The 14,163-nt window shown below is 57.1% G+C and overlaps 1 protein-coding gene across 5 annotated transcripts in view; it reads right to left on the bottom strand.

Moving 5' to 3' along the window:
* Positions 1-1,509: 1,509 nt before the first annotated feature.
* CAMSAP1 (calmodulin regulated spectrin associated protein 1) overlaps positions 1,510-14,163 on the bottom strand; it is a 66,211-nt gene continuing 53,557 nt past the window's right edge. For 3 of the 5 annotated variants that reach the window (XM_027616198.2, XM_027616200.2, XM_027616203.1), the window contains 10 exons: positions 13,341-13,515; positions 12,872-12,963; positions 12,283-12,364; positions 9,084-11,451; positions 8,149-8,285; positions 7,695-7,903; positions 7,507-7,609; positions 6,080-6,198; positions 5,508-5,626; positions 1,510-2,650 (listed from right to left, as the gene is read on the bottom strand). In XM_027616198.2, the coding sequence (XP_027471999.1) occupies positions 2,348-2,650; positions 5,508-5,626; positions 6,080-6,198; positions 7,507-7,609; positions 7,695-7,903; positions 8,149-8,285; positions 9,084-11,451; positions 12,283-12,364; positions 12,872-12,963; positions 13,341-13,515 (3,707 nt within the window). In that variant the 3' untranslated portion in view covers positions 1,510-2,347. The remainder of the gene's footprint in view (positions 2,651-5,507; positions 5,627-6,079; positions 6,199-7,506; positions 7,610-7,694; positions 7,904-8,148; positions 8,286-9,083; positions 11,452-12,282; positions 12,365-12,871; positions 12,964-13,340; positions 13,516-14,163) is intronic. The other 2 variants (XM_027616199.2, XM_027616202.2) reach the window with 1 other exon arrangement.

Here is a 14,163-nt window from a genome sequence, read left to right as displayed (position 1 = left end):
GCCTGAAGACAGGATATCAGAAATGTCAGCTGCTGGGACGCCTGGGTGGCTCAGTTAAGCATCTGCCTTCGGCTCGGGTCGTGACCCCGGGGTCCTGGGATCGAGCCCCACGTCGGGCTCCCTGCTCCGCGGGAGCCTGTTTCTCCCTCTCCCTCTGCCGCTCCCCCTGCTTGTGCGCTCACGTCCTCTCTCTCTCAAATAAAACTCTTTAAAAAAAATAAAATGTCAGCTGCTAAGTTAGTGCCTGTTGACATAACGAACAGTGAAAAAAGACTGCGTGCAGACCATGTTCGAGATATTCCGTAGGCTGACTAATCACATCAAGAAAATCCAGGATTTACCCAGACGTCGGGCGGGAATGTAATTTCCCAGCTCTATGCCAGGAGCACCTGAGTCTTCCTTAAAAATAATCATACTCCACTTACTTCAAAAGGACCCTGTTCCTTGTGAGTCAGCAGAGAAGCAGTCACACGGTTTGACCTCACAAAGGAAGCAGCTGGTCAGAAAGCCTCCCTACTCCCCAAGATGTGACTTTCTCCGAGAGGAGTGTTTGTTAACGAAAAACGAAGGGAAAGTCCTCTAAAGCAAGGAGCCGAGACACTGACCGTAGGAAGGAGCCACAACATCCTCACACACGTGTGATCAATAAAAAGCAAATTAGTTACTTTATTACATTTTAGTGACTTCTTAAAATAAATATAATAATAGAATACCAAACACACAGTGAGAAATGAAGCACACAAGTGACAAGCACGGGAACAAGAAAGTTTGCTCAGGACCCCTTAGTGCTCCGCTTCCAGAATCACGCGGCCCCCACTACTTCGTCACAGGGCAGCACAGCCGCCCTCACCGAACTTACGAACTCGGGCGTCTTTGGAGGACAGCACAGGGAACGGGAGGCGGGCCCCCAGTTCCTTCCCATGCCCTGTAGCCTGTTCCTTCCTTCCTCGGGTACAGAACTCACCTACCTTTTATCCTACCTGAAGTTAGAGAGCAGTGACACGTGTCTGACTTTCTCTATTCCTCTTCAGGGTTTTCTGCAGCTCGAGAGAGATTCAAGCAATACTCCCAAGGAAACGTGCAAAACTAACCTAAGTGACTCCAGAATCTTCCGGCGGCTGGCTCAGACCAGGGCTCAGAGCCGCCTGTCAATCAGCGTCGGCAGGACTGCGGCCGCGTGAAGGCCAGGCGGGGCTGGGCGCACCTGTCTCCCAGAAGCATCTGGTCGGGAGAAGCGCGAACGACCGTCTGGACCAACACGGAGGGGATCCAGAGCCGTTCCGCTAACTTGGAGTTCCAACATAACTGCAAATAACCACTTGCACCGTTTTTAAATACGCAGAACAGAATGGTCCATCTAAACGGAGCCCCGCACACCCCTCGCAGGGCACGCGGCTCCTCAGAAGCCAGGATCAAGATGGACGGGTCAGGAAACCATAAACCCACTAAAGGAACCATCAGCTGAAGGGCATCACCTCTCCAGAGAAACATGCTCAGAGTGAAGAATCGTCTACTTTACCAAAATCTGTCTTTATTAAAGTGAACAAATCATTAGAGTACTATCCAAAACTTCACGAGCGATGGCTGGAATTTGCTCCGTTTGCCTATTTCCGGTCAGGCAGACGCCAGCTGACCGTACCGCTCACCACGGTCGCGTGCCGGCAAGAAGCGTCTCCACGCCTGTAAAAGGCAGCTTAGCAGAAGACAGACTTTGCAGATTTTCAGTGCTTTTAGTGAACTGGTATTTTCAGTAAACGTTTTCTGAGCAGCAAAGAACGAGAATTTTTTTCAGAAATCTTAGAACTGGATATAAACATTGGCAGTAGACACAATCAATAAATATCATACAATTTCTCAAATGAACAAGATCCCCCCAATTCAAATTCCTTTCCTAAAGACATTCCAACACCCTGACCCGAGACCGAGCCCCAGCTCATCTCCCGGGACCCCAGCTGGTCAGCACGAGGGGCGTCAGGTCACGTGCAAGAGGGGGTGGGGCAGGAGGGGACAAAGCAGGGGGGGGTCACTTTCCATTCACACTGAAGGAGAACTTCAAGTAAAGGGATCCACGGCCTGGAGACCTCGCGACACGCGTACCCCTCGTCTGACCCTCCGAGGTCAGCGGCAGCCGCGGCCTCCGTGAGCCACTGAACACGGTGCCTCATCCCCCTCCTCACTCCATCCAGCATCCTGTGTGTGCTGGGAGCCAAGGGAGGGTTTCCCGTGGTTCACTGGGAGCCTCTCTGGGAAAGGTCTGTGACTATGCACACTTCGTACCCAAACGGAAGAGAATAATAAATACCAATCCTGTCCGCACGTCCTTCAGACTCGCCCTCCGGCACCGGTGTCATTTACGAGTCTGGGTCTTCTTTGGCACCGCAGGCCGCTTGGGCTGCCACAAGTGGTTATGAATAGTGAGCGCATCCACACTGACGGACATGGTTTTGGCTGGGATCAGGTTAAACTGTTTTCGGTCTGAGCTGTATTTATACAGCTTGTCAATCATTTTCTTGGTGATGCTCTTTGGCCCCGTGCCCGTTAGTTTGTAGATTTCCTCGGTGTCGGGATAGTAGCAGTACAGTGCTCGGAACTGGCAGCCGGCGTCGCGGAACAGTATGATGTAGTGATTGGCGTCACACTTCTCCAGCTCCTGTATCGAGGGAGGAAAGGAAAAGAGACGCGGGCTTGAGAGTCGCTCCAACACTCAGGGCCACTTCGGTGCTCCATGGGCGCCGCTCAAGCCCAGCGGCCGCCTGGCCACCCGCTCTCAGGAAGGCGCAGCCACAACCCAGGGCTCCAGTCTTCCCACTCGGACCTAGGAAGTCGAGGTGTGTGAGAAGCAATGCTTTGGAAACGGAGAGAAAAATCACACGCGACATCACGAGCCACCAGAGAAACGCAGACCAAAACGCACACTGGGGCAGCACTCCCGCCCTCCGGGAGAGCCCCGGCCGAACCGGAAGACGGCAGCAAGTGCTGGGGGTTTGCGCAGAGACTGGAGCCTCCCACGCAGCTACAGGGGGCAGGAATCAGTTGCGCAGGCGCCCGGAACTTGCGTTAAGCACAGTGTCACCCTGGGGCTCAGCGGTTCTTGTCTGAGGTGGAGACTCAGAGAAGCCAGAGCTTCCACACAAAACCTCAGAAGCGAATGCTGACCAGCAGCAGCATTCCCCGTCATCAAAAAAGCCAGGTGTCCCTTAACTGGAGAGCGGGTAAACCAACTGGGGCCTACCCACACAATGGAGTCGGATTCGGCCAAGAAAGGGGGTGGGGCACTCACACGCCCTGAGCGGGGGTGAGACCAAGCCGGGTGCTCTGGGGGAGAAGACAGCCCCAAAAGGCCGCGCGGTGCGGGAGCTCCTTCATGGGACGCGTGCAGGCGAGGCCCGAGCGGAGCGGGTCGGCGGGAGCCGCGGGCTGCAGGGAGGGCGGGTGGGGACAGGCTCGCTCTCTATGGGGTCGGCCGACAGCCACACTCCTCGGCAGGCAGACGGGAAACGGCCGAGACGAAGGCTTTACGCGTGTGAACGACACCTCAGGGACACAGTCCCCCCCAGGAGCCCGAAGCAAAGCAGCACTGTGGGTACTCATTACAGCGTCCGCCGCGCTGTGCTCTGAATTCCAGACCGTTTTCCTGTTGAAGTCCCAGCCGGACCGCCCACCGCCCACCCCAGCACCCCTCCCGCCAGCGGTCGCCGAGCCGAGCGCCCTCCCGCAGCAGCGGCCAGGCTCTGCCTTCACCTCTCGGCCCAGCGTGCAAGGGCCTTCTCCAGAGGCTGGTGACGGGCACTCCTGTGAGCGCCTGCTACAGAAGCGGACAGGGACGCAGCCGTCCTCTCCAGAGCCAGGAATTTAAAAGATTTGTAAAAAACGTAAAACAAAGCCACTCTTCTAATTAATTGTTTTAGAAAACAGACTTATTTTTCATAAATACCTATTAGTCTTGTGAGAATATAACAAGCTTGTGATGAACTCGAATATATTAACACACAAATATATATTTTAAAAGATTAACGGATTCTGGAAAACCAGAATCCAAAAGTGTACACAATACTGACTTCAACTAAATAAAAATTGTGTTTAAACACAGGGCAAGATGCAAATAAGCAGCACCTCCAGACCCTGGGCCCTTCCTGCACCCCCCACGCCCCCCACGCCCCCCACGCCCCCCACGCCAGTGGCCCGGCCCAGGCACCGCCCCGCTCTCGCATCCTCGCTCCTCTCACGTCTGTCCTCGGCCCACCAGTCAACATGACGTTCACAGGGCACGTTGTTTCTGGGCCCTCCTCTGCCCACAGCTGCATTCACCACTTCAGTGAAAGCAAAGCTGGGGTCTCTCCGCCAACAGAGACCCTGTGGGAGCTGCCCCGTGCCCTCTGGCCTCCCCGGGCTCTCATTCCACCCTCCTCCGCCTCCCCGGTTACTGGTCGCTTCCTTGCTTACAGCACAGGCCAGCGTGGCCACCACCTGGTGCTGGAAACAGTTTTATGGGAACAGAGCCACGCCCATTTGTCCGCACACAGTCCACCAGCGCCAAGCCCCGCAGGGCAGTCACCATGCCCTGCCTGCCCCGGAAGCAGCCCGCGAACTCCCCTATCAGGGGCCACCTCAGCTCCCCACAATGTCAACCTCACAGCCCGGACCTTTGGGTTTGTGCCCTGACTGGTCCCCAGCATCCAGACCAGCGTGACACACCGAAGGAGCGGCGTCCCCCACCCTGGCATGGTGCACAGGGCATCGCTCCCCCCAACACTGAGCGCCAGTCAGGCTAAGGGCATGAAAGTCCTAACCTTGACCCTCTCCTGCCAACTGCCTCGCAGATCGTCTCGCTGACCGCCATCAGCTCACCTTGAAATGACCCAGGCCCGACCGCATTCTCGCAGCAGGTGTGACCAGTGTTGCCCGCAGGTAGGCAGCGCTCAGCACAGCAGAGCCAAACAACAAGCACTTTACCGCCGAACTTCCATCTCTCCAGTGATCCGGGAGCTGAAACTGGAGCCCCCTCCTGCTGCCGTGCTCCCCTTCATCCCTCAGTACACCCCTGCCAATTCCTTCGGTCTCCAGCCAACACCGCCTCGGCCACGGGCATCAGAGTGCAGAAACCACCCCGCCCCGGCTAACCCGCCGAGGCTACTAGTTCTCACCGCTTGCTTCGCACCGTAGGGCCCTGCCCTGGACTCCACCTCTGTCCCCAGGACAGCAGTCTGAGTCTGGCTCGTCTGAAGCCTGCTCTTCCTCAAGCCACCCCTCGCCCTGCGCCATGCGGACGGCCCCAGTGTGATCATGCTCTCTCGCGCGCACCAACAGCGGGGCCCGGGGCTACTGTGCAGCGAAGCCACACCAGGCCACCCGCACGTGGGAATAATGAGGTTCTGTTTTAGGAAAAACCCTTCATTCACAAATACCCTTCACTCTACATAAAAATTTAATGGTTCCTAACATTGCGTGCCAACTATATGCCACTTAAAAATAAAGAAAAAAATTTAGTGCTGACACTTGATACTTGCCTCTAGTATTGAATTCTTGTGAGGTTCATTCACTTTTCCAGCCAAACAGCAGTGAGAAATAGCATTGTGAATAATCGGTTTGTTTGACTTGCTACTGGGCTCCTTGAAGAGCTTGGGACCTGTGAAAATTGGCAAGAGTCACAAAAGTATACTCTAAGGCACGCACACTCGCAGCTCACACGCGCAAGAAAACCCCAGTTTCCCAGAGCCAAGCAGCAGGCCGGCTGGGTCAGCGAGGTCAAGGCTTTTGGAAAGGGCAAGTAACAGCTGCTTCAAATCTATTTGAAAGAATTCATTCCGAGTTATGAACTTTAAATGAACTAGAAAAGGATCAAAGTCGTTACCAGTTTGTCCCCTTTCTAGTTTCACTTACTTTGATAATATAAAAGACAAAACCAAGAAATAGTTTCAAAAGTCTAAGGTTCCCCAGCGCCAAGACACACTACTCGGCGTGAGGCCACAGGGACAGAAAAGCACGTTGCCAGCCACTGAGGTGGCTGGAGAGCCAAGCACAGCCCGCCCTGCCCCGGCAGGGACACGCCCGTGACCTCCACGGGGAGCGAGGCCGTTACCTGTGTACTCGGCCACGGAGGCGAGAGAGGATGCCGCGGACGCGGTTTCCCAGTCTCTGTCCGTGCTCCTGCTGGCGTTGCGGCTCAGTGTGGGCAAGGCTTCCAGTGACTCAACTCTGCTGAAGGAGAGGGGCAACGGGGGCAGGGGAGGGATGGTCACGGGCACCCCCCTCTCGCCCACCGCCCACACTGGCTGGCTGAGCCCACCCAACACCAGCCAGCCCACACCATCCAGGCAAGAAGGAACGTCCGCGGTGGAGGGGACAGGCGGCAATGCAGGGGGGCAAGCCCGTCTGACCCGCCCTCCGCCCCGCAGAACACAACCATCAACTGGGCAAAACACAGAAGTCCGACGCCTCGGGTACAACAGTGTGACAAAAGCAGACACCCTGCAGGGACACTGGCCACCATGAGAGGTCTGTCTGAGGTGCCACCCCGATGGAGCAGGGAAGCAGCACTGGGTCCCTGCTGGACACAGTTTGGGACATCTGTGCTGCCGACACACCACAGGCAAGACCCCAGGAGGGAAGGAGAGAGGGGGAGAGCACAGGGGGCTGAGTCCAAAACCCCGGGTCTGAGGGCATCCCTTGGGGCAGTCTCCACAGAGCCCAGCCAGTGGTGGCAAAGCAGCATGGGGGGGCTGCCCCCGAGGGGGCCGGCCAGCCCAGCTGACCGAGCGGCAGAGCAAAACCCCAGCCAGGACCCAGAGTCCCTGACGTGGGCCCGGTGCAGGGGCCCGGTGACAGAAGCCACCAGACATGTGAAGAGGAGGGCCCTGTGGCCATGGCCACAGGATGACACACACAGGAAAGGATGGAGGACACGTGGGGCCAACACCACACAGAGAGAAGGGACAAGGCCACTGGCGGTGGTACCAATGAGGTCCCCAGTGCGTCCTCCCAGATCACTGTTGAGTCACAAGGGAAGTTCTCCCGCGTCAGCAGAAGCCACCGCCTCACACGGGCCAAGGAAGCGCCACACGCCTGCCGGCCGCAGCGACAAACACCGGCCGCCGGAGACACACAGGCTGAACCGTTTCCTGCAAAGCCCCAGCGACGGGTGGCCACCACAGGAACTGCGCCCGGGTGACAGAGGACAGAGGGCAGAGGACTGGTCTCGACTAAGGAGGCCCACAGCTGAGGGCCATGCGCGGTCCTGAGCGGGGTCCTAGGCCGTCCAGGACACTATGGGACAGCTGGTGACAACAGAGCGTAGACTAGAGGCCCCACTGAGGCGCCATCTGGGAACAGTGGGTATTTACGGACACGTCCTCGCTCGCGGGAAACACACAGCCCCGCAGCAGAGGCTACAGAGCCAGAGTGCTCCAGCTCCACGGCTCCAATGCAGCCCGGGGGGGGGGGGATCACCCCAAAATCACAGCACACAACCCGCCCCGCCCCCACGTCCACCCCACGTGCCCCCCTTACCGCTGGGAAGGCGTGCCCCCCGAGTGCACGCTCTCGGGCTCGGTGGTCGCCGCGGAGGCCAGGGACAGGCTGGAGCCCGACTGGGCCCGGCTCAGGGGGTCGGCTGCCGAGACAGGAGAGCTGCCGCGAGGCCCGCCTCGGCCACCCCGCCGCCGCACGCAGCCGCCCCGCACGCCCCGCCTGCTTACGGGTCGAGGAGCACTTGGTCCCCGAATCACAGGCCGGCTCCTCTCGATGGACGGACTTGGGCCGCGGCTTCTTGGGCTTGGCTCTCGGCTTCCCCAGCCCCTGCTCCTCTAAGATCTGCTGCTGCTTCCTGCGTAGGTACTCCTGCTTGATGAGCTCCCGCCGCGCCTTCTCCTCCTCCTTCCGGATCCGGTCCTCCTCGGCCTTGCGCCTGCGGGACACACGCGCTCCTCAGCCGCGCTCGGCGGGGGCTCAGGGCCGGCCCCGGGCTCGGCGTGGGCACACCGGGCAACCCGGCCCAGCGGCGCGGCCCAGGGACGGGCGCCCACGGCCGCGGACCGTCGTGCGAATTGAGGGGAAGGAGCCCAGAAGCACGTCAACCAGGGCTCGGCCTAGACCCCCGGGGCAGCGGGATGGGGCCAGGGAACGGGAAGGGGGGGCGGGGGGCCAGGTTACCGGGCCTCGTCTCTCTTGAGCTCCACCTCGGCCTCCAGCTGCTGCTTCCTCAGGCGCGCCTCCTCAGCCTTGCGCTGCTGCTTCAGGAGGAAGGCCGCCCGCTTCTTGGCAAGCTCGTCCTCCGCCTTCTGCTCATCCTACAAGCAGGCGGCACGCGTCATCCTGCAGGACCCAGCCCCCGACGCCCGCACTCCCCGGCAGCACGCGGGCCCACGGGTGAGGCCGTCTTCACAGACGCTAAAATGCTAGGGAACAACCTGGCCACCCCAAAAAGAGCCCCATCGACAGAGCTTTCGGCACGTCTCCTACTGAGTCCCGTTTACCTCGGTTTCCACACGTGAGCTGACCCCTGCACTAACACTCAGGCACTTACACCTTAAAAGCATTAAGCACCAAATAAAGCCTGCTTGCTCGTTAGAGGACATACACCCTACACCCTGTGGGAAAGTCGTGGGAAAACAGCAGGGACGCTCCCACAACCCGTCTCCCCTTCTACTAAGAAAACACGACAAGAAAGGCACCGAGACCAACAGGAAGCTTCCGCAAAGATGCCCCACCCGGCCGGCCGCTCTCACAGGCTTGGCAAGCCTCGGCCTGGAGGCCGGACCCGGTGTCCCACCTGCTTCTGCAAGAGCCTGCGAGCTAAGAACATTTACGTTTATTAAATGGTCAGAAAACTATCAAAAGAAAAAGAACGCTTCTGACCCGCGAAAATTACATGGGTTTCCCGATTCGGGCTCAGCACTGAAGCCTCACGGGCACACGGCCACGCTCGCTGCAACAGGCAGTGCCCGTGGGTGCTTCCGGTGGAGTCGGGTCGTGCTGACAGAGCGCGCGGGGCCCGGCTCTGGAGTGAGCTTCTAACGCAGCCGCACAACCAAGGGCAAGAGACGACACCCGACACCCATCTGACACGGAGGCCAACGGCAGTTTACCTTGAAGAAGAAGCCGACCCCCGGCTTCTGATCGCCTTCGCTGGTGAGCTCCACCGAACTCTGGGGGCCCTCCGTCTCTCCGTCCTCGTCGGGGGCCTTCAGGTCCGAGAGGTCCACCTCAATGAGACTGGCCTTGCTCCTCGGGGGCTCGTCCGCGGGGACGCTCTCTTTCCCCGAGACAGCTGGGGAGCCGAGCGCCGCCTCCTTCACGCTGCCATCCAGAACTTCTCTGAGGCTCACTTGTTCCGACAGGATGTTTGCGTCTTTGGAGGAGGACAAGACAAATGTCCGCTGATTGCTTTCATCGTGGAGCCTGTAGCTGTCGAAGAAGCACTTGTCATGAGGGTCATTTCCAGGCTCTGCAACGCTGTCCCAGCCCGGGTCCGAGGGGGTCCGAGGGGGGAAGGACCGTAAGTGAGGGAGGGTCTCTACACTAGGCGTCGGGGTCTTGCTGCGGGAGGAGGCCTGCTGCCTGTCTTTCGGCACTTTCAGCTCAGCTGGTCTCCCCGAGCGGGAGCCCCGACCCTGCCCGAGACGCGCGGCTTTGCGGTGGGCGGTCACCCCGGGCGGGGAGAGCGGCTCCACGAAGTGGACGGCCGCCCTGACCTTCTGGTCCTGGGCGCCCTGCGTCGTGCCCGGGGCCGGGGCTGCGGGAGGCTTCATGAGCAGCTGCTCCTGCTGCTGCGAGATCCGCAGGATGGCCTGCTGCAGTGTGCTGATGGTCTCGTTCAGCTTCTCGATGGACAGGTCGCACTCGTTCACGTCCACCGCCTCGCCAGCGCCCTCCAGCAGGGCGGCGGGGAGCGCTCTGCTCTTCTCCAGCTCGTGCAGCGCGGCGGGGGCTTTCGCTTTATGCTGTTGCAGGAGAACCAGGCTCTCCGCGTCCCCATCTGGAGACGGCAGCACGCCTTCCCGCCCCTCCTCCTTCATGAGAAACTCCTCCGTTTTGGAAACGCCACCATCAAAGTCCTCTCCGTTGTGCTGAGTGTAGTCTCCCGCCAAGTGGTCTGGCTTCCGCGGCTGGGGGGTGCCGTCGGCCTTCCCCTTCTTGACCACGTGCAGGAAGGCGGCCTTGCCCAGCTTCAGCCGCTGCCGGGCCGACAGAGCCTCCATCTTCTTCTTCTGCGCTTCGATGGCCCTGCGCTTCTCCTCCAGCTGCATGTGCAGCTGCGCCAGCTCGGAGGCCAGCAGGCTGGCGTGCTCCCCGCTCTGCCTGCTCGGGCTCTGCTCCCTCCTCTGCTTCCACGTCGTCAGAGGGGCCGGGCAGCTCTCCGAGGCGTCGGGCGTGGTCTTCTGCGAGCTGCTGCTGCTGGACTTCGTCTCGCAGCTGTTGAGCCTCTGGAGCTTCCGCTCCGCGAAGCTGGTCATCTTCACGCTGCCGCTGGCCACGGAGACGCTGCTGAGCTGCGACACGGTGCTCAGACACGGGCTCGAGCGGCCGCTGGCGTCATCTTTGTCATCATGCTCCTTCACCTTCATGTCCTCCTGCAGCTTGGCTGACTCCTCCTCACCGGCGTACCCGGCCATCACCGCAGGGCGGGCCTCGCCCACGAAGGCCTGCTCGGCTTCCTCCAGGTCCGCGACGTCGGAGTCCGAGTCCTGCCTCAGGACGGCCCACGGCTCTGGGTCCTGGGCGCTGGGGCTCCTGGCACGGCCGCCGCAGAGCCTGCCCTCGGGGTCCTCGTGCAGGAAGAAGCCGTCGGCAGACTGTGCCTGAGGCAACAGGCCGAAGCCACCGCTGGCCAGAAGCCCACCGCGGGCGTCCCCCGCCGCCTGCAGCCCCAGCCCAGCGGGTGCCGGGTCCGCGGCCACGGGAAGTTCCGGACAGGACACCGGGGTGAAAGTCCTACTCGAGTCACGACCGCCGTGGCTGCTGGGCGCCCTCTTGCGCACCAGGGGCTGGTGGCCCTCACTGGGCCTCTTGGACGTGAAGCTCCGTGGCCGCCCCTCCCCACACTCTTCCTCCTTGGCAATCGCCTGCTTCTCCTTGGCCGGCCTGAGCACGGCCGGCATCAGCGGCTCCAAGAAGAAACTGTCAGGCTTACTTTCTAGGGTGTCTGCCAGCCTCTGGGGAGACCTGGCGCTTGTCAGCAGGCCCCGGTCACCGGCACGGGGAGCCACATCCGTCCTGATGATGGCCAGGAGCTCCTCATCCTCGTCCTCAATAGCAACGTTGTGCAGAAGGCCTCTCCCGTCGCCTTTCAGCGCCGCGGGCTCTGGCTGGTTCTGCGGAGTCAGGTTAATGATATTGGAGGCCAAACTATCCTTGCTGATGGAGCGGGCCAGGCTGACACTGTCACTGGAGCCGGGGTCCGTATCACAGCTGACAGCATGGTGGGGAGCAAAGGGTGCCGGCTGAGACATGGGCCTGCAACGTGGGGAAGGGAGCCATGGGACACAGACACACTGAGCGACAAGACACTAGTGATGGAAAGAGTGCAAACCCAAAGTCTGGGGGACTTAACAAACCCCTTCCCAGGGCAGGGGACAGCCAGAGACCAGTTTAAGTTCAACAATTCTCAAACGTTGCGGTCCCGGGACCTCTTTACACCCTTTAAAATCACTGAGGACCTCAAAGAGTTTGTATTTATTATGTATTTATCAATATGAAAATTCATCACACTAGAAATTAAAACTGAGACATTTTAAAATCAATGATTAAAAAAATTTAAAAAATAAAAAATAAATAAAATCAATGATTAAAAATTACAAAAAGAGGGGCGCCTGGGTGGCTCAGTCGTTAAGCGTCTGCCCTCAGCTCGGGTCATGGTCCCAGGGTCCTGGGATCGAGCCCCGCATCGGGCTCCCTGCTCAGCGGGAAGCCTGCTTCTCCCTCTCCCTCTGCCCCTCCCCCTGCTCGTGCTCTCTCTCCCTCACCCTTTCTGTCAAACAAATAAATTACAAAAAGAAACGTGTTCTGTGAGAAATGACCATGTTTTCTAAAATAAAAAAGTTTATAATACAAAACACTTTTGTAATTGTCTCTGCTGCCCACCCGGACTCCCGTGTCTGCGTCCGATTCAATCTGTCACCAGGGTGAGAAAAGCAGAGAACAGCCCAACACTGTCAGGAAATGGCTCTGACCTGCAGACCCCCAAGGTGGGTCCCGGTGAGCCCGGGGATGGACCCCAGCTGGAGAACTGCTATGTGAGCCTAATAAGTGCTTCACACAGAAACTTCTCTGCGACACAGAGCTCACCTGTTCTTTTTATCTGGCCACGCTGCTGCACCTCGTGGCTGGGCATCAACTCGGGTTAAAGAATTGGACCGGTGTCTCTGATCTGCATGTGAGGAAGCAGGATGCTCAGTGTTAGCTCATTTCATAGCCTCTGAAATTCTTTCAACATAATAACCATTTCTTAAGGAAATGCATCATAATGCAGGATACCAGAACTGCCCAAGAAACGCAGATCATCACAATGCCAATTTCAGTAATTTCAATAAGTAATACCTAATTCAGTCATTAGTCCAAAACATGATATAAAATAATCGGAACTCTTAGGTAAACATCAACGCACTGACATTCTTACATATTACAACACAGCAATTTTCTGTATACTTCATATAATTTATTAGATTTTAAGGATAGTTTCACTATAAAGACTAAAAATTCTAAGGAACATCAATATAATAATAAATGAAATTAATTTAAATTTATTCTACCATAATCTCCTAACTAAAATGGCTACATCACAGTAGGAACATTCAACCTGAGAACGATCATTTTAATAAGCTACAGGAGGAAGAACGGAGAGCGGAGGAGGGCAGAGGGGAAACGGCACTCTTACCAGGAGGGCCCTCCCCCTGCACAGCCTTCTGCTGTCTCTGTCTCAGGGGCAGTAAAGGATGTGACGGGCTAAAGGCAGAGGCCCCTTTCCCCCTAAATGGGAAAGAACAGGAGAGAGAATCACTGGCTTATCAGTCTGCAAGGTCAATAGCAAATGTATAATAAAGAGCATCATGAATTCACAATAATCTAGGAGAGAATTGTAGCTTCTTTGGGAAGAAATATTATAAAAACAAGCCAAAAGAGTACCAAGACTTCAAACCTGGGATAAATATCCCAAAACTGCAACTCGGGGTCACAGTGACTTGTGGTCACCCGCCGCCTGCCTGGGGGGTCCCGGGGACAGAGGGCAAGGCAGGGGGAAGCCCTCCCGCTGCCAACCCCCCAGCACTTTCTCCATCACCCCTTCAGAAAGACAATGCAACTCAAAGTGCAAAGTAAGTGGAAAAGGGGGCAGGGCAGGGACTCACAGGTGCTCAGGCTCGTCGTGCAGACGGTGTCTGTGGCTGCCCTCGGCCAGCGGCTGAGCGGAAGGCTGCAGGTCAGCCGGGCTCGCCGCCGCAGGGCTGCCCAGGAAGCTGCGCTTGGTGGCATTGGAGATAGGAACGGGGGGCCGGCTGCTCTTGTGGTGTGACACTGTTTTAGCTGCAGAAATGGCAATTTATAGAAATGTCCACATTACTTAGTTACTTAAAACATCAGCAAGAAGCACCTAAAAAAAAAAAAAAAAAAACGCAGCCTTTATAAGAACTAAAAACTAATGCAACTTTTACTTAAAACCAAACTTCTCCAAATCTAACCAAGTCGAAATCAAAAAGACTATTAATGAGGTGCAATCAAAAATGGGGGCACAAACTGCTAAGATAAATGAGGCAGAAGAGAGCATCAGCGATATAGAAGACCAAATGATGGAAAATAAAGAGGCTGAGAAAAAGAGAGATAAACTACTGGATCACGAGGGCAGAATTCGAGAGATAAGCGATACGATTAAGACGAAACAACATTAGAAAAATTGGGATCCCAGAAGAAGAAGAAAGGGAGAGAGGGGCAGAAGGTACATTGGAGCAAATTATAGCAGAGAATTTCCCTAATGTGAGGAAGGAAACAGGCATCAAAATCCAGGAGGCAGAGAGAATACCCCTCTCAAAATCAATAAAAATAGGTCAACACCCCGACATCTAATAGTAAAACTTACGAGTCTCAGAGACAAAGAGAAAATCCTGAAAGCAGCTCGGGAGAAGAGATATGTAACCTACAATGGTAGAAACATTAGATTGGCAACAGACCTAACCA

Source organism: Zalophus californianus, chromosome 13 (genome assembly GCF_009762305.2).
Source record: "Zalophus californianus isolate mZalCal1 chromosome 13, mZalCal1.pri.v2, whole genome shotgun sequence".
NCBI lineage: Eukaryota > Metazoa > Chordata > Mammalia > Carnivora > Otariidae > Zalophus > Zalophus californianus.
Note: the sequence above shows the minus strand (reverse complement) of the source record. Positions and strands in the feature narration are given on the sequence as shown.